The sequence below is a fragment of the Clarias gariepinus genome, chromosome 23 (genome assembly GCF_024256425.1).
Source record: "Clarias gariepinus isolate MV-2021 ecotype Netherlands chromosome 23, CGAR_prim_01v2, whole genome shotgun sequence".
In the NCBI taxonomy this organism is placed as follows: Eukaryota; Metazoa; Chordata; class Actinopteri; order Siluriformes; family Clariidae; genus Clarias; species Clarias gariepinus.
This window is the reverse complement of record NC_071122.1, coordinates 7,527,752-7,550,428: the sequence shown is the minus strand read 5'-3', so window position 1 is coordinate 7,550,428 and position 22,677 is coordinate 7,527,752. Positions and strand designations below refer to the sequence as shown.

Here is a 22,677-nt window from a genome sequence, read left to right as displayed (position 1 = left end):
TGGGCTGGTAAATATTTTATGTATCAGAAAACACAGCATGGATGCCTGTTTGTGGCATCTGAGGGAAAATAGCGAAGGAAAAAAAAAGAAATCAATGATGAATACAAGGCATAAAGAAAGGGATGAATAAACAAAAGGAACAATTGGGCACAGTGTGAAGGAAAGAACAGACACGGGTACAAAAAAAAAAGTGATACAAGGGGCAAAACTGGCACATTACCAAAATGCCAGGGCTGCTGGAGTAAAGACAAGAGGGTTTCCATAGCAACCTTGGGAACAGAGAGCTTTGTCTCCAGTATTGTGCCTGACTTCCTTTCTTTTTTCATGTCTTTTCCCTTTCATTAATTCCTGCCACTAACCCCATGACTCCATCGATGCATTTTGAAGTCTTAAGAGTCTTCATATTTATTGACTGTCCTTAGCGATTCAGCCAGCAGAATCCAAAGAGCCAAAAAAAAAAAAAAAAAAAAACATGCAGAGGACTAAATCAACGTTCATAGGTTTTATACAACAGAGACAGTGGATTAAAAAAAAGAATGCTCAAATCAGACCGTCTTCCTGATAACTCTTTTAATAAAGCTTTTGTGCATGGACAATGACCTGAAGAAATGGATTTGTAGAGGCGCTCAGATCCTGCTCTCGAACAGCTCTATTCAGTACTTATACCAGATGAATCATTAACATTAAATGCAAATCAGGCTGGTTGACCTTTACTGACCTTTTGGGTATTTTTATTGGTCTGGGAATCTTCAGCAACAGAACTATCTGCTGCAGCCCGAAAATGCATTTATTATTTTCCTTTTCTTACACAATCAATAGATTTAGTCAGAGTAACTTTCATTCTAAACAGAAATCTATTTTTTGTTTTAATTTGAATGTCTTAAGCACCTGGTTCTGCCGATTTAAATCCCCACTGAATAGCACTCTCTGTATACACAGTTATATTTCTCCTCTTACTATGTGTGCTTGTATTTTTAACTACTGCACAATTTTTTTTCTCATAACAGTTTATGGGAAAATTTTAATAATGAACATATGTGCTGAAAACAAACTCTACAAAGCTAACTTTAGCTGTATAGCATTAGACTGGATGACAAGTCAATTTTTTTCCTAAATAAAAGCAGGAACTGGACCCACTGGATAGCTCAAATAAAGAGATTTTATTACTAAAATTACTAAAACTAATTATTTTATTTTTAAATAATTCATATACAATACTTTACATCTTTGATTGGATTTTATATAAGAATCTTTAGAATCGTACTGTAGTACACTATGCTCATTGATTTTGAATATAAATAAATAGAAATAAAAATATCTATTTTCTTATTGATTGATGTGAGTGGGCATCCATTTTCCCCCTAACACTGAGTTGTTTTATATATGTGTTATAAAAGAGCAAAATAACAGAAGTTAAAAGTGTATGACTAAACCACATGGACTAATTTTGATGATGACGAGCCTTGAATAGCAGTCAAATATGTACCTGATGTTTTGCTTTGGTGTTTCTTCTAATAAATCCAGCTAGTTACCATTGCTCTATGGAGATACCAAAATAGACCGCAACCACTTTTTGGACCATGTTTACTTAACTTAAAAGCATTTATATGGTTTTCTGAATAGGCCCATTTGTCCTTTTTCGGTCTGTTTGCAAACACATTAAAGTGCTTTTCAACAGGTTTTTTTTTTTATCATCCCAAAGTACCTGCTACGTCACCATGTGAGGGAGATCTTCCATGAGTCACTAGGATCACTGGCCAGTAAAAAAAACTGTAATGAGATGAATTAATTTGAGGAGTAAGGAGGACTGACATGCAAACTAGTGTGCTGTCTCAAACGACTGTAGCATGCTGTCTTAAACAACTCTCTAAGAATGATCATCCTGTAAGGTCAAGTGTTATCATTTAAAACTGTTATGATTACATTAAGGAAATGAACTGACGTAGTGTACAGTAACAGTACTAGATTATTGGAAATTTAAATAAATGAAATGCAACACAGTTAGGTAAATAGAAAAAAAAAAAAAAATCAAGTGGTGCAGTACAGCCTGATTCAAAGCGAAGTCTACTACAAACCGGATCTTGGTTATTTTCCTTTTGCAAACATATGACTATCATGACATCTATCACAACAGCGGACACTGGAAGCCGCATTAACTGACATTAGCCTTTTATAGTATGTGTTTTCAATGATAATTAAGTTTGAAGTTGGATTACCTGATTACCTACCAGATTACCGGATGCTTTGTCACACAGATAAAGAGTAACATAGCAATCGATAGCCTTCCTTTTGATGATTAATTTAATATGCAGTGTGTTGTGCACTTTATAACTTACTGAAAAGAGAAAAAACGAGAATATGGATGCAGTGGGTAATAGGGATATTAGTTGGCAGATGTTTAATTTGTTATCATAACGTAATTACCTTAGATAGTGTGATTCCTCCTCGATTTGGTGGAGTTTGCTCATCAAATGCTTCTTTAACAAACGTGACAAGGCTATGGAAAATGCTGTGCTTTATGCTTCATAAAATTATGCCCAGGAAACATTAACTAATACTTTCTAATTAATAGCTAACTAACTGTTCCGTGGTAAATCCCAAATGACGGTAAATGGAAAGCTAGTGTGCTATGTAAGGTGCAGAATCCTTTGTTTTACACACCAAGTAGTGCCCTTGATTAGGTGTCAGAGAGAGGGATTTGGCATTAACCTTTCGTCAGACAACAGAAGTGGTTCAAAGACACTCAGAATAAGAAGATAAACTATTGTTCAAGATGATATAGCATTATCAGACATGTTTTCTTGATAAAAGTGCTCCTGTGACTGGTTTTAAATAAGGGGTTTTGGCACTGGCACCTGGTACGAAAAGTCATTTTTGGCGTTTAAAAGTCAGGTCCAAAAGATCGATAATATCTTTTCCTGAAGTGCTTTAGTTTTCTTATATAAGAGCACACTTATATGAGAAAATATTATATTATTTGGAATCTTAAATATTTCTAAACTGTCCACCATTAAGATGACTGAATGAGTTAAAGCTTAAATTTCTGTGCCTTTCTAAATAAAATAAATGCTTCATCCAAAAATAAAAAAAAGGTTGCAGAGGAATCAACCCTTCTAACAGAACGCATTTATCTGAGATTTTCTGAATAAATTGCTCACTGTTACATGATTAGAGCGTTTTTGATGCTTGTATGACTCGCCTTAGACTTTTTCCCACACACCAGAGTCAGAGATAAGATTCTCCAGCTGACAAGAAAAATGTATAGCTTTATAATCTGTATAACACCCCGGTGCTGCTGAACTCTCTTCCTGATTTTGATTTGTCAAGTGGAATTGATTAATTTATGATTGCAGCATCTCAGTAGTTCTGCAAAAAGCGAATAGTGGGATTATATTTATGCAGCCTTTGTAATATACTAGCATTCCTACAGTGACTTAGTAACGGAGATTTGATCGCGAGAAGGCATTTTGGCATGAAAAGAGTAAGTCCACTTTGTGTTGGATTACAGCTTATTTAATTATTTTGCTCTAAAGGTACTTTAATTCTTAACTAGCCATAAAACGTATATATAATTCATTCTGTTTGGTTATAATTCCTTTGTTGTTGTGTAAAAGAAAATGTAAATGTTAAAACATTTACAAGGCAGGAAAAGTTGCAAGGTCATAAGATATGACCCCTGAGATGAGTGATTACAGTCTATAGTCTCCAGTTGTCTCTTACATTTTTATAGTGTAATAAAATAAATAGAGCCAAAAAAAATAAAATAAAATCCCAAATTTGTACCTGAACAGCAGTATTTGCAGTAGCCTCTAACACTCAGTATGGGTTTGTTTTTGCCCTCATTTAGAATCTGCACAGCAGGGAAATACACATGGTTATTTTTTTTTTAAGTTGGGTAATTATAATTGTGTACTCACTTGAACTGTGAAATGAGGAGCGTGTGGAGATGTTGATCTCTTGTAAGTGTTCCAGGGTCTCTGTGTGGAACAAGCGAATGCAAGAACCTTCAGAAAATGCCATCCACACCCCTCCACCGGCTCGTACCATGTGAGCCACGCTCACCGTTGGATCCTGGTGGACCTCAAACCTCTGATAAATGAAGGAAGGAAAAATAAAGGAAATGCTCAGTAGCAGCTCTTGTTGATATTAGCAATGAGGCTAAAAGTCAAATCAATAGGGAATTATTTACTTTGAGTAAAAGATGTTGCATTAGTGATGTAACAGGAATGAAATTTTAAACAGACACATACTGAGCTATCATTTATCTTCTATATCGCTTATCTTGTATATCTCAAAGTCACAGGGGCCTGTAGCCTAACTCAGGACACTTATGGCATGGGCTGGGGTACACCCTGGACAGGGTGCCAACCATCGCACACACACACACACGCACGCACACGCACGCACACGCACGCACACGCACGCACACGCACGCACACGCACGCACACGCACGCACACACACATATATGGACAATTTGGGAACACCAATGGACCTAATCTGCATGTCATTGGACTGTGGGAAAAAAAACTAATTTCCCAGAAAAAGGCCTTCCAGCACAGGGAGAACATACACGCTGGAAAAATACCCTTTGACTCTGGAGGTGCAAGGACACATTTGTTACCACTACGCCACTGTGCTGCCATATGAGAACAGCAGAGCTAAGCAACATGCTGGGGAAGGCAAATGTTTATATTTCTATATAAGGCCACAATATCAGAAAAAATAGCTTGTTTAGCCCTGGCTAAAATAAAATAATAATAATAATAATAAAAAAAAACAATAAAAGACAAAAAGCCGAGATTTTATTCCACACTTTTTTTTACGTGAACACACAAACTGGAGACCAACCAGAATGCCTAAAATGACTAATTTGGTATAAAAGGTGCCCTTTACAGCTTTACAGACAGACTGACAAAAGCATTGGTGATTTAAAAAGATTTTTGTCCTTTTTTCATTTTTCCACATGACTGAGACTGATAAACTGCACATATTTAAGGTCTAGGCTAAAAATTAAATCAGCCTTCTTTATGCATTCTGCATGTACTCTATGCATTTTTCTGTAGATGGCTTTGTTTCACAAGTCATTTGTTAACAGGAAATAATCGGACATGGATTATTCATTATCAGGTTTTTTTATTCCTATATAAAGTTTTCTAATTATTACCTTTTAACGGATGAAAAGGTAATGCATTATTTTGTCAACTGATGCTTTATATATCACTTAGTATTTTTTGCTTGCACATGATCACAGCTTTTAATGTAGTTAAGACAGCGTTCGTGATAAATCCCCAGTTATATAGCATTTCAAGACTTTATGACTGTTTAAAACCTCGTAAACATTTTATAATCATCATATACAGTGGGGTCAATAAGTATTTGATCACCCTGTGATTTTGCAAGTTCTCTTACTTAGAAATCATGGAGGGGTCTACAATTTTCAGCATAGGTGCATTTCCATTGTGAGAGACAGAATCTAAAAAGAAAAATCTGGAAATCACATTGTATGATTTTTTAACAATTTTTTTGTATATCCCTGTGTCAAATAAGTATTTGATTACCTGCTTATCAGCCAGATTTCTGACCCTCAAAAACATGTTATTTTGCTTTTAAATAGTCCAGCTACACTCTGCTCATGACTCTAAATTAGTAGCACCTGTTTGAGGTCGTTAACTGTCATAAAGACACCTGTGCACCCCACTATCAGCCAAAGTCTAAGTAGATACATGGGGTATCAATGATGCTAAGAATGGTGAAGAATCAGCCCAGAACTACACGGGAGGAGCTGGTCAATACCGTGAAGAGAGCTGGGACCATCGTTTCCAAGGCTACCATCAGTAATACACTAAGACGTCATGGTTTAAAATCTTGCAATGCACGGAAGGTTCCCCTGCTTAAATCAGCCCATGTCCAGGCCCATCTGAAGTTTGGCAGGGACCATCTGGATGATCCAGAGGAGTCATGGGAAAAAGTCCTGTGGTCAGAGGAGACCAAAGTAGAACATTTTGGTCTTAACTCCATTTTCTTTGTTTGGAGGAAGAAGAATGATGAGTATCATCTTAATAATACCATACCTACAGTGAAGCATGGGGCTGGAAGCATCATGCTCTGGGGGTGTTTTTCTGCACAGGGGACAGGACGACTGCAATATATTAAGGAGAGGATGAACTGTGATTGTGACATATTGGGCAAAAACCTCCTTCCCTCAATCAGAGCATTAAAGATGATCTTCCAACATGACAATGACCCAAAGCACAGACCCAGGAAAACCAAGGAGTGGCTCCGTAAGAAGTATATGAACCATTTAAAAGCAAAATAACAGGTATTTGAGGGTCAGAAATCTGGCTGATAAGCAAGTGATCAAATACTTATTTGACACAGTAATTCACAAAGAAATTGTTTAAAAAATCTTACAATGTGATTCCCGGATTTTCCTTTTTAGATTCCGTCTCTCACAGTGGAAATGCACCTATGCTGAAAATTGTAGACCCCTCCATGATTTCTAAGTAAGAGAACTTGCAAAATCACAGGGTGATCAAATACTTATTGACCTCACTGAGTGTAATCCTTAATACTGCATGAAGTATTAATGAAGAAAATATACTGGAAAAAAATCTTTCAAAAAACAAAAAAACTGTAGAACAAATTATGACATTAATATTGCCTCACCCATTAGTTCACTCTCAGACAGCGGTTAGTTGAGTCACTACACAAACCATAAACACTAATGGATTATAAGTAGGCCAGAGAGGCCTGGAGACCAATGAGAATCAACAAACTGACATAATTGGGACAAAAACACTGTAATCTCTCTCACTCTGTCCTTCCCTATCCTTCTCTATCCTTTCCTCCCCCACCTTCCTATTTGTTACCTTAAAAACACTATGCTGGGTCATAATGACACCAGTTCTTTAAAAATATATTTACTACCATTATTCCCTGTACACACACACACAGACACACAACCCCGACTGTTGTTTACTCTCTCCTGCTGAACCCAAAAGCAAGGATTTGTTCGTACGCATGAAGTATAAAAATCCTCCTCTGACAGCAGGCGCTCAGACGCTCAAGCCTGCATTTGGCAGCATTAAGTCTGAAGAGTGAACACACAGACATAATAAATGAGGTACGGTGTGGAGTGACCGAGGGCTTGTTTTCATGAACCACGTTTTCGATATAAGTGGCACTACAACGCATTATTGCTTAAAGCCCCACGAGGCCGGTCTCAGATGTGCCACGGGTCATTTTCGCTTTATTGGGGACTCTCTGCAATCCTACGCCACAAGACTTCTAATGATCCCGTAAGTCATGCTGGTTCCAATTTGAGGACATTTTAAACTTCAGTTCTTCTCTGTCGTACAGTGTTTACTCCTTAATAACAAAGCGGAAAGTTTCCACGAAGTACAAAGTTATTAAAATGATTTATGGCTTCAGATACAGATGTGGTCACAGGAATGAAAATGAAGCTACAAAGAGGAGAATAGAGTCTTGACATTTTTTTGTTTGTAATAAACATCATACATAGCAGGTTATTACATGTGATTTAAATTTGTTTTATGGTCATTTTCTACTATATGAATGTTTTTCACAGTGATGAAACAGTTACTGCAACATCTGATATGTTTTCTTACAATGCCAGTCAAATACAGTGGATCTCACATACATGGTTTAAGTGCAGTAGCTAGTTTTAACTACCATGCACGACACTCCTTTTACACTGGTAAAAATATCAGTGTCATAATCTTAACGTTATATAATTTCTGTATAATATTTGTGTTCACTAGTAATCGACACCTACAGTCAAGATATGTAATGAGCAAAGTACCCTTAAAAATATTTAAGCAGAATTTACAAATGTATTTGGAATTTGCTAAAATTTAGCAACTCTAGTTTTCTAGCCATGAACCAGCTTAGCTTGTAGCAGATTATTTTTTTGTTGGAAAGGACACGTGCAAGGCAGCGCATCAGACTGGAGACTACCTCACGGCCTAAACACATTAACTTATAAAGTGGAGAATTTTCACAGGCTCATGGATTTTATTAAACATTTTTGTATTGATTAAATAATAATAATAATAATAATAATAATAATAATAATAATAATCTTATTATTAATAATAATAATAATAATAATAATAATAACAATAATAATAATAATATTAACAACAACAACAATATTATTATTATTATTATTAATAATAATAATAATAATAATAATAATAATAATAATAATAATAATAAAAGCCTGCTCTGATTTTTAAAAATGAAGACCCTTTAATGGCCCTCCTGTGTAACAAAAAAGAGAAGACATTTAACAAGCGCTGCCCTAATGAGGTACAAGAGAACTCTGCTCCTTATCAAGTCTCTGCATGCAGGCCCTTAAGGTCCATCACTGAGAAGCTCCCACTGAGAGTTCTCCAGTGCAAGGGTGATGGAGATTAGTTAGTAGGGGCAATGCAATAAGGGGGGAACAACATAGTTCTTTCCTCCACTCGCCATCAGATGGGGATTTGCACCTGTTCATGTGTGTCCTTGCCCAAAGCAGCTCGTTTTTTTTTTTGAGTTCTGGGGAGATGAGGGAGACTTCCTTTGATGGGCTTCTTTTTAATTGAATTGCCTTAGCAGTGGGTGTATTTCTTATTTTGTCTCTCATCGTGCATTGCATGGTGAGTAAAATTTAGCTGGAATCTTTTCTCGGTTTCCAAATGAAGATAAGTAAAAGCTGTCGTACAACACCACTTACAGAGATATATAATTTGGGCTGTATCTTGCTTTCTGCTTGCCTTCAAAGAAGGGTGGCTAATCCGAATAAAGACTGTAGTCTTTCTGTAAAATGTCAAGGGGTGCAGGCTTCGTTATATGGATCTTCTTATTATTAGAAAGTCTAGCTTTAATCTCTCAACTCTTCACTCAGAATATAGATATAAATTGTTATACATTTAACATATCTGGATAAACCAAATATAGCTAGGAAGCATAATGTTCTCTGGCTGGTTAACCACTCCAGATAAACCCCATTTAAAAATAAAGACTTCTACAAAACAACTAAATAGGCTTATCTAAATGGTTCTAGAGAGTTTACACCTAAATCCTATAGTTCTTGCTAATGCATTAGAAGAACTTATACATATATTCAATTCAATAAAATTTTATTTATATAGCGCTTTTAACAATGGTCATATATACAACTATTCTTAAAACCGCATTGAACTTCCAGAGGTTGAAACACATTTTTAGGACAAAAGGGATTTTAAAGGATAGTTACTGTAAGTATTTCAATATAGCAAAACTCTTTGTTATATAATTTTACACAGAACATACATTGTTAGTTTGCTTTGTTTTTTGGAAAACAAACATCAAACTTTAATAAATTTTAAGTAAATTTTCATTTGCACGCTGCTGGCCTGTAAATGAATGTGAAAGGACTCTGGTTGCTCTGTCATACTGGGCTCTCAGTTCGGATATTTTACATGCTCTCAACTCGCACTGCTGCTGATGCGTTTCCTCAAATGCACTAAGTACCTCTCATCCCTCCCCTCTGAGAGAGCTCGGCCAATCAGTTCTCCCTAGACCTCCAGCTGCGAGAGGTTACAGCGTCACTCGCTACCCCCGGATGTCGCGAGTGACGCTGTAACCTCTCGCAGCTGGAGGTCTAGGGAGAACTGATTGGCCGAGCTCTCTCAGAGAGATTAAGAGAGATTATTAATTAAATGCTTTAATTCAACTGGGCCCTTTACCACTGCATCACTCAGAGGCACAAACTGGGTTTTCTTAAACTTTCATAATCTACATTCCGTTTCCTGGAGTAAGCCATGCTGTGTCACACTTTTGTTTCTGTGTCTTTCACACACTGTTTTTACACAGTAAACTTTCGTGTTGATCGGCCCTGTTGAGTGATGCGTATAGCTACATCTACCTTGAGGGAAAAAAAAACACTAGATTACTGGAATATTAATCATTCCCATTTATCAGAAAAGCATCAGGGTCAAGATAGTTGTCACTTAGTCCAGATCCGCCATTTAGTGATGTCTGTAACGAAGATTTCCAAAATTCACCCTATGCTCTATTTTCTTACCTGGAAACCACTGGTTAAAATGGCTTGTTCCTTGACATTCCCAAATCCTTAGGTTAGATCACTTAAATTGGACAGCCAGTAAGCACTTATTGAAGTTTGCTAACCAGGAAACTGTTTTGCTACAAATGGAAATTTAGTGTTTAGCATAGGTTCAAAAGGGATCTGTCAAGGGTTAATGGGGGAGGTACAGTAGTGTTAGCTCTTCAGGATACAAGTGCAGAATTTCTCCATCAAGTATATGTAAATCAGAACTCTGTCCTTGGGGTAGCCGGGGTAAGCTTCATCTATTGACAAACTCTGTGATTGTACCTGTAATCTGGTATTGGACCCGTGCACCCAGTGGAGAGCTTTTAAGTTTCCAAGAGAAATGTAATGGCAACCACAGCTCTTTTTAATTGTTCTGGTCAATGGGATGTACAGACTGAGAGGTTACCAATAGCACCAGTGCTCTAGAGGCAACACTGCAGGAAGGAGTTAATTGGGTGAAATCAGTACCGAATTTAGTCCACTGAATGCTTTAATTCAAGCTTTACATTTTGCAGTTTAGCTTAAAGAGACTGAAGAAAAGCACTGAATGTTTCCATGGTACATCTGATCTCCAGGCAATGGTTCAAGATGTACCTAGTATGAAAGGGATGCAGTGTGCTTTCAAACAGTCCTTTTTACAGTTGAGTGCTGATCGACCAAATCTCAACATTCAGTCTAAGTGAACACTGGAGGACTAAAAATCTCAAAGGCATCAAAAAAGGATGAAAATTTCTTTACAAAGGCATGAATAAAGTAAGACTTTGAAAGCTAAGAGTACAAGCAGCACCTCAGGGTATGGCTGCCTCTGCATTTGAGATGTCCCTGCAGAAATATTATTATAAGTTCCAGTCTATTTTATCAGCTAGTATGGTTTATAAGTGACAGACAACAAAACCCTCAGATGAGAAAGTGTGACCACAAAAGCAATGGATGGCTGGGCTACAGCCTTATTGATCGTCACACAAAATCTAATTTGTCCGTCACTGGGTGCCATACACTTCTGAGTTATGACCCGCACTATTCCATATGCTATTTTTAGAAAAGAATAAGCGAACAGCTAGATAAATGAGAAGTCTCAAGCAGAAATCTTACTTGTATGGACAGGCTGGAGACGTCGATGACTGAGACAGAGTTGCCACAGCTGGCCCATATGGAGTCGTCTAAAGCCAGCATGGTCCGAACTGGCTCATGACCCACCAAGACCTTACGACAAGGCTCTGGGTTCCACAACTCACCTATAAATGAGATAAACTGATAAATAATAAGCACTAGAAGTAAATGTTAAAAATAGGTGTCGGATAAAATGGTTAAAAACAGTCAGATAGCACTTTCAATTTACATCACATAGTTTAATCACAAAAAAGTACTGCATGGTAATTTGCTCAAGGCAAGTAACTTAAGCTAAATTGGTTCCATTAGCACTCAAGAGCATTCCTGTTTAATTTCTTATAATTAAAAACCTAAAGGATTGTACTTGATGGTAAAGCCTGCATATATGCTGTACCTTATGGTCTCACTCGTTGTTAGTGTTCCCACTAGTCATGTTAATGACTAAACATTTTGTAATGTAAAGTTTCCAAAGCAGCTCCCTTTTTTTTTTTTTTTTTTTTCAAAATTGTTCTCACAATGAGGCAGATCTCTTTCTTTGAGTTCTAATTACTGTGCGTGATTAGATGGAGTGTGTTGCATAAGCTCCTGCTGCACCTCCATGGCCTGCTAATGAAGCAAAATTAAATAAGGAAGCATGGCGAGTTATTTAATTAACATTTTGAGTTGTTTATTTCTGTCTTTGAAACAAGAATAGACCAGCAGTGCTTTCTAAAGCTTTAGGTTAATTGCCTGGCATATTACAAATATGAGTCTTCATTGTTTCAGATGCACACAGTAAAAAGTCTCATTGACACTTGTGCACAAACAATGACCCATTGGAGACGATTATTTATTTTTTTAAATACAAAATGGAGGATATTTTGTGGCGAAGAAAGCATTCAGGGACGGTTGTTGTAAGGTTTACAATACAACAAGATGCTTCTTGATTTCTTATTTCATTGATTTGTTTAATTTAGGGTGGCATAGTGGCATAGTGGTTAGCACTGTGGCTTTGGACTTGAGGGTCTACAATTCAATTTCCTCTTTGGGTCTGTGTCTCCCCATGCTTGGTGGGTTTCAATGGGTACTCCTGTTTCCTGCCACAGTCCAAAAATATGCAGATTAGGCTATCTGAAATTTCCACTTTCCCCATACTCTGTAAGTAAGCGTGTCATTGATTGTGTCCTTGTGTCCCTAGTGGATTGGCACCTCATCAAGGGAATATCCCGCCTTGTGCCCTGAGTCTCCCTGTAATTTTTACATCATAAACATTTAATCTGCTTATACTACTATACATGTAGGTATTTACTATCATCATCATCATCATCATCATCATTATCATTATTATTATTATTATTATTATTATTATTATTATTCCATACATCTAGGAACCTCTGTAGTCCAACCAGGGAACATAAAAGCCACTGGTGACCACTGTATTTATTCCTATTTTGTATGACCATTGTAGGACCTTCAGTCATTATTATTATTATTATTATTATTATTATTATTATTATTATATTGTTATGTGGTCTGCTCGACTCCTCACATATGGAAATTGATGGCTACTAAACTTCTAACAAATTGTTCTAGTGGTTCGCCATAAGTCACATTTATGGCTGACTTTTTTCAACACCCACAGCTCCCAGCTAATCACCATGGGGGCCAGTCACCAAGTGAAATACATCACTGATGACTAGCTTGCAAAGTCTAATGTGGAACATCACTCTAATTTTGCCTAAAAATTGCTTCCTATAAGATGTATATTTTAATTGCCACAGCATCCACAGTTTTTTTTATTTTTTGGCCCCCGAAAAAAAAAAAAAAACTCAAAAACATTTAACTCCTTCTCCGACAGATGGTTAAAAGAACTAACAAAATAAAAGGAATTTTAAATTCTTTACAGTAAGTGAGTGAATCAAGGCCTGCAGGGAGACACAAAAGCAGGTGCAAAGTGGACACACACAGCGACACAACCACATGAAGTAGGTGGGAAACATCCACCACCATTTGGTGAGTGTGATATAGACCTTTTGAAGTCATGTGACTACCATGATGTCAATCAGAGACTACAAAAGCACCATTAACTGACATTAGGTTACTATGTATTTTCGTTGATAATCATGTTCAAGGCGTATTTAGAGCCAAAATAACCTGAAACATTACCTGATGATTGCCTGATTACCCGCTGGATAAAATAGGAACCTAAAAACTGACAGTTTTTGTTCTGCTGAGTATTATCATATGTAGTATGTAGTGATGGACTTTGTCTCTTATTCAAAACAGAAACAAATGTGTGAAAATGTATGTACAGGTAGGTGGTTTTAAGGATATTTTAAAGGTGTACAAATATGTGATTGTGCCTAGGTTTGTTGGCTTGTTAGCAATAACTTTAGCTCTTAAAGTACTTCTGTTGCAAATGACACAATGCTGTGGAACAGGCTGCACACTATGGTTCTTAAAAGAATGTGCAGGTAACATTAACTAATACTGACAAGCTTTCTAGTTAATAGCTGAATGTTCTGGGGTTAAATTACATAGTGGTAAATGGAAAGCTAGTGCGCTATGTGGGGTGTAGAATCCCTTGGTAGTAGTGCCCATGATTAGAGCTTAGAGCCTTGAGCTAGTTAGTATTACAGCTTGCATTAGCATTAACAAAACAACATGGACGGTTCAAAGGCAATTCAGAAGAACATAGAAGCAGTTACTAAATGTTGTTTAAGATGACCTAATGGTATCAAATGTGTTTTCTTGCTGAAAGTATACTTCCGTGACTAAGTAACGTAATGGTGCACTATATTTTTGTGTTTTTATATTGTTCGTGTTTACTAGAAATACAGCACCAGGTTCATAATTGATCTTACTTTATGAATGGATGGAACGAATGCAGGCGAACAGAAAAAAAGTAATAAACTTATGATGCAAAGTTTGCCTTCTCTGTCAACTGAAGATGACTGCTGATATGCTGTAGGCTCCAGGCATTATGCCTAACAGCTTTTACCATGCAAATTTATGCAGAAACACACACCGAACACGGATTGTTGGTTATGTATCATGTATGAGAATCCTAAATTGCGACATGCCTCGCAGCATACATCGTCATTACTTTACTCCTACTGAAATTGATCATTTACATTTAAATTAATTCTGAATTCAATACTTTACCAACACAAAACCTAGAGCCGTTCTTATCTTAACTCAGCTCTTCTTTGCTTATGTATTAATTACATGACAGGACGCATTAATTTTCATGCATTCACATGTTCATATGTGGAGGAAAAAAAACAATATTTAATTCTGATAAAAGAACAAAACAAACGTGAAAATGATCAGACTAATTTGTATTATTATTTGATTTGATTACCCTTTTACTCTATTGAGTCCCTTCCATTGGCAGACATAATAATATAATCATTATCATACTTAATTACCCTTTCCATTTAGTGCGTCAACCCATTAGTAAAAAGGAAAACACATTGAGAGACAGCATCTACACAGGCACAAATGCTTTCCGCATGTTTTATACTATATATTTATATACGCTACAAGCTGTCCTGTGCAAAATCATATATTATTAACTAATATAATTTTTCCTCCTTAGTGCGGCTTTTAAATTATTATTTTTTTATCTATTCTATACTGACATTTATTTTTTTGTGGCATTCATTGTGGACAGCATTGGAAGATTTGCATTGTGGGGGGGGGGTGTTGAAGACATAATAATGGTCTATTTTTTACTGTGCATACTGTATGACAAGCTGGAAACCTAAATAAATGAACTAGGAACAAATTGTTTATTTTGACAAGTGCAGAAAGCTTAAAGATACAATTTTAAAAAAAGCTTTTTCATTTAACAACCTAAGCAGCAACCTCATTTCCCCTCTCATCTATTCGAACCACTCAACAGTCAGCATCACTAGTATATGGCTGAATAATTTTTAATGTTTGTATGATTCACAGGCTACTGTGTGGTATAACAAATTAAAAACATTCCTCTGAAACTGGTCAGGAACAGGTACTGGACTGAAATATGAGCCAAAAATGTGGCAGAAATAAGAGCCAAAAAACCTCCTTCAGGAGAACTATTCCTAAAGATTACATTTAAAATACTTGCTCTACATTAAAAAGTGCTCTTGCTCTTTTAAAGAAAATATGAAGAAATGGGCGGCATACATACTGTATTGTATGTAAGAAGAAGATTAATGTACCAGGTGGAAATAAAAAATACTTGACATACACCTGTATTTGTATTCATGACTTACGTTCTGAGGTGCAAATTAGTGCTTGGTAATTTAAAAAAATCCAGAATATCGAACATTTCCTAAATCCCAATTAAATCCTTTTTTTTAATTTTTTTTTTTTAAGAAAAGAATATGCCATAATGGTAACTCTGAAGGCGTTATAAAGATCCACAGCAAGCATGATAGAAGCTGATCAAAAGACAACCCTTGCCTTGACACTCTAAGCCTTGGGAATGAGTGGTGAATCATACTGTATGAAATCTTATTTAGAGTTTGCCAAAAGTACATCAGATTTTAAGGTCGTTTTTACAAAAAGAAAGCATGAATCTGAGTATACTTGACCCCAAGGTCTCGTTTGTTTGAGTAGCATGAACATTCTGTACTGTACCCGGATATGAATTAGCGCACCGTGCATGGGTCCACTTCAAACAAAAAGAGGTCTCTAGTTTACTCAGGCATGGTACGCAGCAATCAAACCTAGTGTAAAAACAACCTTTAGGAAACATGTGGAAGGAGGTTATCTTATGAGGTTTTTTTGACCTTGGCACAAAGCCCTGTGTTTGGCAGGAACCCAACACAGCTCATTATCCTGAGAACAAAGGTGCACAGTGAAGCAGGGTTGCGGGAGCATTATGGTGAGAACTACGCTTGGCCTCTTGAATGTTCGGCCACAGTCCCCATAAGTTCTACATTCTTTACACATTTTGGGAGTCTATAAGATTTATATTTGTTTAAATACGAATCATAAGTAATTCTTTTCCAGTATTTTGTCCCAGACTTGTTTTAATATCTGCTTGAGCTTTATGATGCTGTTTGTTTGGATGGAAGCTCTAAAAAGTAACAGCTGCATTTAGATTGTGATGATGTGACACTGTAAGGGCACACAGATCTACACCATCTGAACAATTAGGTCACCTACGATGGCAACTATTTCCACACTTTTCAAACTTGTTTCTATAATTTTTTTTTATCCTGTAAATCTGCTTTGCGACCATAATTCTTTTTAAAAGCACTTTATAAATAAAACTGAACTAATTGGATAGAATTGAATACTTGTACAAAGTATTGCTAAATATATTAATCCCCCCTACACACTTCAGTATTACTGCCTATTATTTGTCGTAATTAATCCCAAGTATGCATACTTCCATTTTATTAACAAAAAACAAAAAAAGGACATTTCACTAAGCAAATACCTACACAAGCCATAAAGTATACATTTTTAATGCAATGTAATGCATATTTATACTATATCACAATAATTTTTTTAATCTTTCTCCTTGACATTTGTGCTTCATGTACCACTTGGAAATAAAGATTCAGATTCTGTCAGGTACAGGGGAAAATGTACTGAGACACAGAAGTGAATGCATACACATGAGCAGCCTTTGAAAAAATAGAAAGATAGAATTCTGCTCTAAGTCTTATGCAACATGTACGTACCTTCAGGTGCTCTTCTATAGATGAGCAGTGTTCCATCATGCAGGCCTGCGAACAGGAAGTTTGACCTGTGTTTAAGACACAGGACAGGAGAGCCCGTAGCATTCCGAAGGTCCAGAACACACTGAGATGATGTGTCCATGCTCCCATAGACCAGGATACTGTATATATAAAAAAAAAACAGAAATCATGAGAATACTGAGTTCATTAGTAACATTTTGTCTGTCCAGTGTTATATATGAATGTTAGTGAACACAGTGTTTTATTATTATTAGTAGTAATAATAATAATAATAATAATAATAATAATAATAATTTTATTTATCTATTACCACAAACATATGGTCTGTTTAACTCCAGAAAGCCATATTCACTACTTAGTCTTACTGTCCTTTTATTGTCATTCTTTTAAATTCCTTGTATTTATTTTGATATGTAAAAGGCAAAAACTCCATTACTTATTTAATTAATTAGCATTTATTTTTGCTACATGTATATTCTTAATACACCTAAAAAAACATAAAAACCATATACAGGTTATCCCCTACTTACAAACGAGTTCTGTGCCAGGAGCACGTTCATAAGTCAGATTTGTTCATAGGTCAGGATTAAAGTGAGCCTAATACACCATTGACACAAAAGTAAAATATAAAGCATACCAATCTACTTGACTAAATCTATCCCCTTTCTCAACACTGCTGTCACATAGCCAAAAACCATAACCGCACCCAAGGAAAAATGTATCTCACACGGAAATGTTGTCTCTGCACCTTTAAATCAAGAGGGGAATATCAGACACCATTTGTTAGCAAATTTCTCCTAAGAAATAATGGAAACTCCCATTATTCGTTCCACAACCCAAAAGTATTACTAGAAAAATTATTAATAGAAAATAAAAAGTAAAAATATATACATACACACATACACACACACACGCACACACACACAGACGTTAACTTTACTAAGACCTTGTTCACACGGGCGTTAAATTTTTGGATAAACCAAAGTGCTCTGAACGTCCTAGACGTTTATGTTGCGTTTTGTAGTGCCGCTTGATTGACTTCTACACTGGCGTTCGTTTGGCTCTGTCTAACGCCAGCCTGCAGCCCAAATTGTAGTTTGTGTGTTAACCTGTGGGGGCAGTGTCGGGAACTGGGTATGAAAGCCCTTGTCATTTTATTTAAGGTGCCTCCTTTTATTATGGACCATTTTGCTATATTAAACATTAATCTTCTTGTTGTAAAAATTCTCGTAATACGGCAACGTAGGGAGAGAAAAAAATCGCCGCTACTGGGTTCACCCTCTGACTGCACAACATCAGATTTAAAGGAAGTTTTTTTTTTTGTGGTTCATGAAGAAATGCGAAAATTTCCGCAAGTTTTTCAATTACCGTCGGATGTCAGTTTCCACTTTTGATTGTATGCTGCAGCAGGTGCAATGCCACATTGCACGCCAATCAACCAATATGCGATTTGGTGTTAGCCCCGAAGAGAGACTACTTGTCACTTTATTTTGCTTATTTTCACATTTCCCTAGTATAGCATGTGGGATCATTTAATATATCCGGTCCTCCGAAGCGTAAAATGAATGCAAAGAAAACGCCCTAGAAGCGTTTTCCTTGCGTTCGTTGGGATTTAAACGCCAAGAAAAAGCTGCATGTAAGTTTTTTTTTATGCTGTATAAACGCGCAGCCAGACAAACGCACGTCACCAAAGCCTGTGTGAACACTCTTATTGACTCCTTTGTTTAGAAAACCCTCTGCGCTTTATTCCGCGCTCACCGGACGCTACGAACGCCAAAAAAAAACCGCTCGATTTTAACACCCGTGTGAAAAAGGCCTTAGACTGCAAACTTTAACCAGCACTTTACCTTTGAAAATAATCACTCCTGATTGGAGAGGAGAAGGGGGGTTATTGTGCAGGATGACTTTACCACCACTGTCCAACCACTTTTCTTCTTTAGAGATGACAGTTCACCACTGTCCTTCCAGGTTTTACTAATAAATTTTTCAATTCTTGACCCAATTTATGTAGTTTCAGCGATCACCAATGTCGTATTTATATAAATCTTTTTGTGCTATTCAGGTCAGCCAAGGTAAATCCACAACATTTAGACACAAAATATTCTTATATTATTTTACCAAAATTGTATCTTGCATTTAAAGTAAACTTCATTACAATCGATTGTGATAAAAAAATGCAGCTAATTTATCTAGCAATGTAATAATGATAAAAAAAAATATTAATTAGCCCTATCTCAGCCCTATCAAGGACCCTTGACATCACCCGAAAAAAAAAATTTAATTTCACAACTCAGTTTCGATCTCAGTGGGTTGTGGGAGAAATGATCAACCCGCTAAACCCAACACCAAACACACTACCTGCCATCATCCAGGCCAACGCAGACTGTGTTTCCAGCAGCAGCGGCGTTTGGGAGACCAGGATCGGCGGCGTCCAAATGACTGGGCTCAGACACAAACTCCAAGCACCGAACAGAAGCTCGTACCTGAAAGCTTTTTACAGAGCGTGGAGTAGATCGATTCAGGGAAAAAATCTCCACATTACCCAGTGCAGAATCTGTGCCACTCGCTACCTGCAAGAGAAATAAAGCAGCAATATCACCGAAGGAGGCAGTTACTTAAAGACAAGTCATTTTGTATGTCCCAAGGCAGTGGCATGCTCAGAGATCCAGTGCATTTAAGAGAGAAAGAAGCAGGGAAAGCAACACTAAGGTAATACAAAATATACAGGAACATATACAAAATATCTGCAGCACTTTGTTTCCTATTAATGTATATAATAGCACCTATGAAATATAAAAAAAAATCGCTCAAGAGGCGATGGGATGATGACTAGTGACACATTCAATAAAATAATACTTAAATTGCATTCATTGATTTTTCTTCTTCTGATTTTATCTGTTTTTTTTTTGGTCAGGGTCATGTTAACCAAGCTTATCCTGGAACACTGTGAGTGAGGTGGAAATGCACCCTGGATGGGCATGCATGCATCTGCAAATTAAGAAAAAACAGTTTATTTTTTTAAATAAACCTAGGTTTTAAAAAAAAAAAAAATTATTTATTTTTATACAACATATAATCTCTTGCTACACTAATGCAATTATTCCAGTATTTTACTAGTGCTTGAATACCATCAAGATAGAAATTTTCCTCAGTACACCAGAGCCATGATCGGACTGCCTGCTTTACGCCTGAATCTTCACGCTGATCTCCCAGGAGCCCCTTTAATGGCTCAAACATGTGGAAATGGTTTGGAGTGAGGTCAGAACTGTAGGAGGAGGGTATGTGGAAATAACTCCCAGCCGAGTTCCTGTAATATGCAAGTGAATGATTGTGCGTTCAGTAGGCGACAAGTGTCGTTTTTTTAAGGATGAGGCATTCCGTTCACTGCATGTTCAGGATTATGACTATAGTGGGCTCAGAGCCACCTCGGCCCGGGATTGTCATTCACAATATCATCATACTGTGCTTGAAGTCGTTTGTAAGTTCATACCTTTATACACCAGAAATTTCATGTAAACACTAATATTTTATTACAAATCTAAATATAACCCTTAGAAAATAGAAAGCTATTTTGTAGCTCGTGTGGTGTTCTATATTCTCCATAGGCAGTAGAAAAGAAGGCAACAAACAAGCAGAAAAAATTGGCTTTACCTTTCTGAATATCACTGTACTGTCTGTTCTACCCAGACATATAATCTGTAAGATTCTATATTTATTATGTTCGACCAATCAATGCTGTGCATTATTTCTAGCTTGTGTGGACACCAGAAAAGAAATGAACCAAATGGTGATGAAAATAATGACAAAACATAGGATTTTGCAGACTTGCTATTGTGCTGTATGGTTGGATATAAACTGAAGTCTTTATTCAGCTCTATTTAAAATAATTCCTTTCGGCTTTATGCTTGTGCTTGCATTGCTCGAGTCAGACGGCCTTGATCAAATTTCCACTTTTGTTCTCTTTGCCACAATACTTTTTTGCCTGTCAGCAATTTTAGTTTCAAAGTTGAAATTAAATATCCTCAAATCAAGACTATTCTCAATCTTTTTTTTTTTTTTTTTTTTTTAGATATTCCACATTCATAACCTGTACCTAATGCATTTGGAGGTTAATCTCAAAAGAAGTTAGATTTCGAATTGAGAGATCTTATTATTGCTAGAGTGGAAAAGGATCTTTGAAAGTTTTTGACACTGTTCATTATTGCTGGTTTTTCTTCTGTACTGATGATTAGGTACTGTATGTTCTTTGTTAAATATTGAGCCAACAATAGCTAGTAAGAAAGCTATACCTTAATTAAATATAATTATTAGGGTTAAGCAATTCATTACATCACAAAAGCTTTTTAGGGGTCGACTATTACAGCATGAATCCAAACACACAAACAGACTTTTTTTATTGTACATATCCATAATAATGAATTAATAAATGAAAAAATATAATAAATAAATTAATTAATTAAAAAGACCTGTTAAATGTATTTTTCTGTAATTTGCCTAAACGATGTGTGCTAATTTTAGCTATATTTATGTTCTCCTCCAAAGTCATGTTTCTGAGTTGTGAATCTTTTTCATTTGCGCTCATTCCAACCACATTTTCATTTCTTGATCACTGTTGATGACATGCTGTTGGTGTTTCTGAAGGATCTTACATTAGATCTATGAAAAGAATATCTCTGATATGCTTCATAAATCCACAGTCTGGACTAAAAATAAATCAGCCCCAGGCTTTCTTCTTAAAAAAAAAAAAAAAAAAAAAAAAAATCCTGTGTATTTCTTTGTATTACCACTAGTGGTGCTGTTGTGCTTGTCTCCATAAAAGTTCAAAATAATCACTTTGTCACCAGCACAGTCATCTGACATGGATGTGAAGGAATGTATAGTTCCTGTTTTATTAAATGCAGGGGAACTCCTGCTAGCCCGTTTCCAGGAGAGAACTATGGACAAAAGTCAAACTTATTCAGATTTAAACCTCCTAGAATTAATTTCTCCAGCAGTGAATCACTGGCTCTTACTGAAGACATACTTGGAAAGGGTTGCATAATAAATTAATAATCCACTCTAAAGAAACAGGGGGTTTTGCTTTTATCAATACTCCCTTGTGGCACCTTGTTCATTAATAATTCATATTCAATGCAGCAGAGACGCTCACATTCACAAACTAACTGAACTCATCGGCAACCCCAGCATGACTTCACACAAATTGGCTCATCCGTCGATGCTTAACCCTAAATCCACCAATTACCAAAAGCTGTCAATGAGCTGCGAGTTCAAAAGCATGAAAAGAATCAAAGTGCCAAGTGTAATATTCACAAAATGGTGCTGTAGCAGGAAGGGGAAGACGTTTCTGGACAGCGGTGATTAATCTGTTCTCTAAAAGCGAGCTGCAAAGCCCTAAATATACTGTAGCATTCAGCCAAGGAAACCTCACCTCGAAATTTCAGTACCATCATTCATTTGATTTGTAACAGCCACAGGATGTGTAGCTAAAGGCACATGCACTTAACAGAGCGACAAATAATGGCTTGCTGCACCAGCTGCGCAAGATAGCGTAGACTTATCTCTTACTGAAAATCCCTAAAAATAACCCTATCCTCATGTTAGCGCTACTCATCCTCTCTTGGATTTAATCCAATTCCACCCCGAATCCAGTGAGATGGACAAACTCATCAGTGCTTGTTTAAAGGAATAGATATCTGGAATCATGCCCTGGACTCGGCTCTGTTTCTCAGCCAGGAATCTGTGAAAGCTTCCCGTTAAGCCAATGCACTGTCAGAATTAATAAGGC

General features: G+C 36.6%; 1 protein-coding gene across 5 annotated transcripts in view; it reads right to left on the bottom strand.

The window, feature by feature from the left end:
- Positions 1-22,677, bottom strand: part of arhgef10la (Rho guanine nucleotide exchange factor (GEF) 10-like a) — a 189,828-nt gene that overhangs the window by 9,068 nt on the left and 158,083 nt on the right. For 4 of the 5 annotated variants that reach the window (XM_053483986.1, XM_053483989.1, XM_053483987.1 and 1 more), the window contains 4 exons: positions 19,251-19,462; positions 16,875-17,032; positions 11,194-11,336; positions 3,918-4,089 (listed from right to left, as the gene is read on the bottom strand). In XM_053483986.1, the coding sequence (XP_053339961.1) occupies positions 3,918-4,089; positions 11,194-11,336; positions 16,875-17,032; positions 19,251-19,462 (685 nt within the window). Of the gene's footprint in view, positions 1-3,783; positions 3,851-3,917; positions 4,090-11,193; positions 11,337-16,874; positions 17,033-19,250; positions 19,463-22,677 lie in introns of all 5 variants that reach the window. The other variant, XR_008356170.1, reaches the window with a different exon arrangement.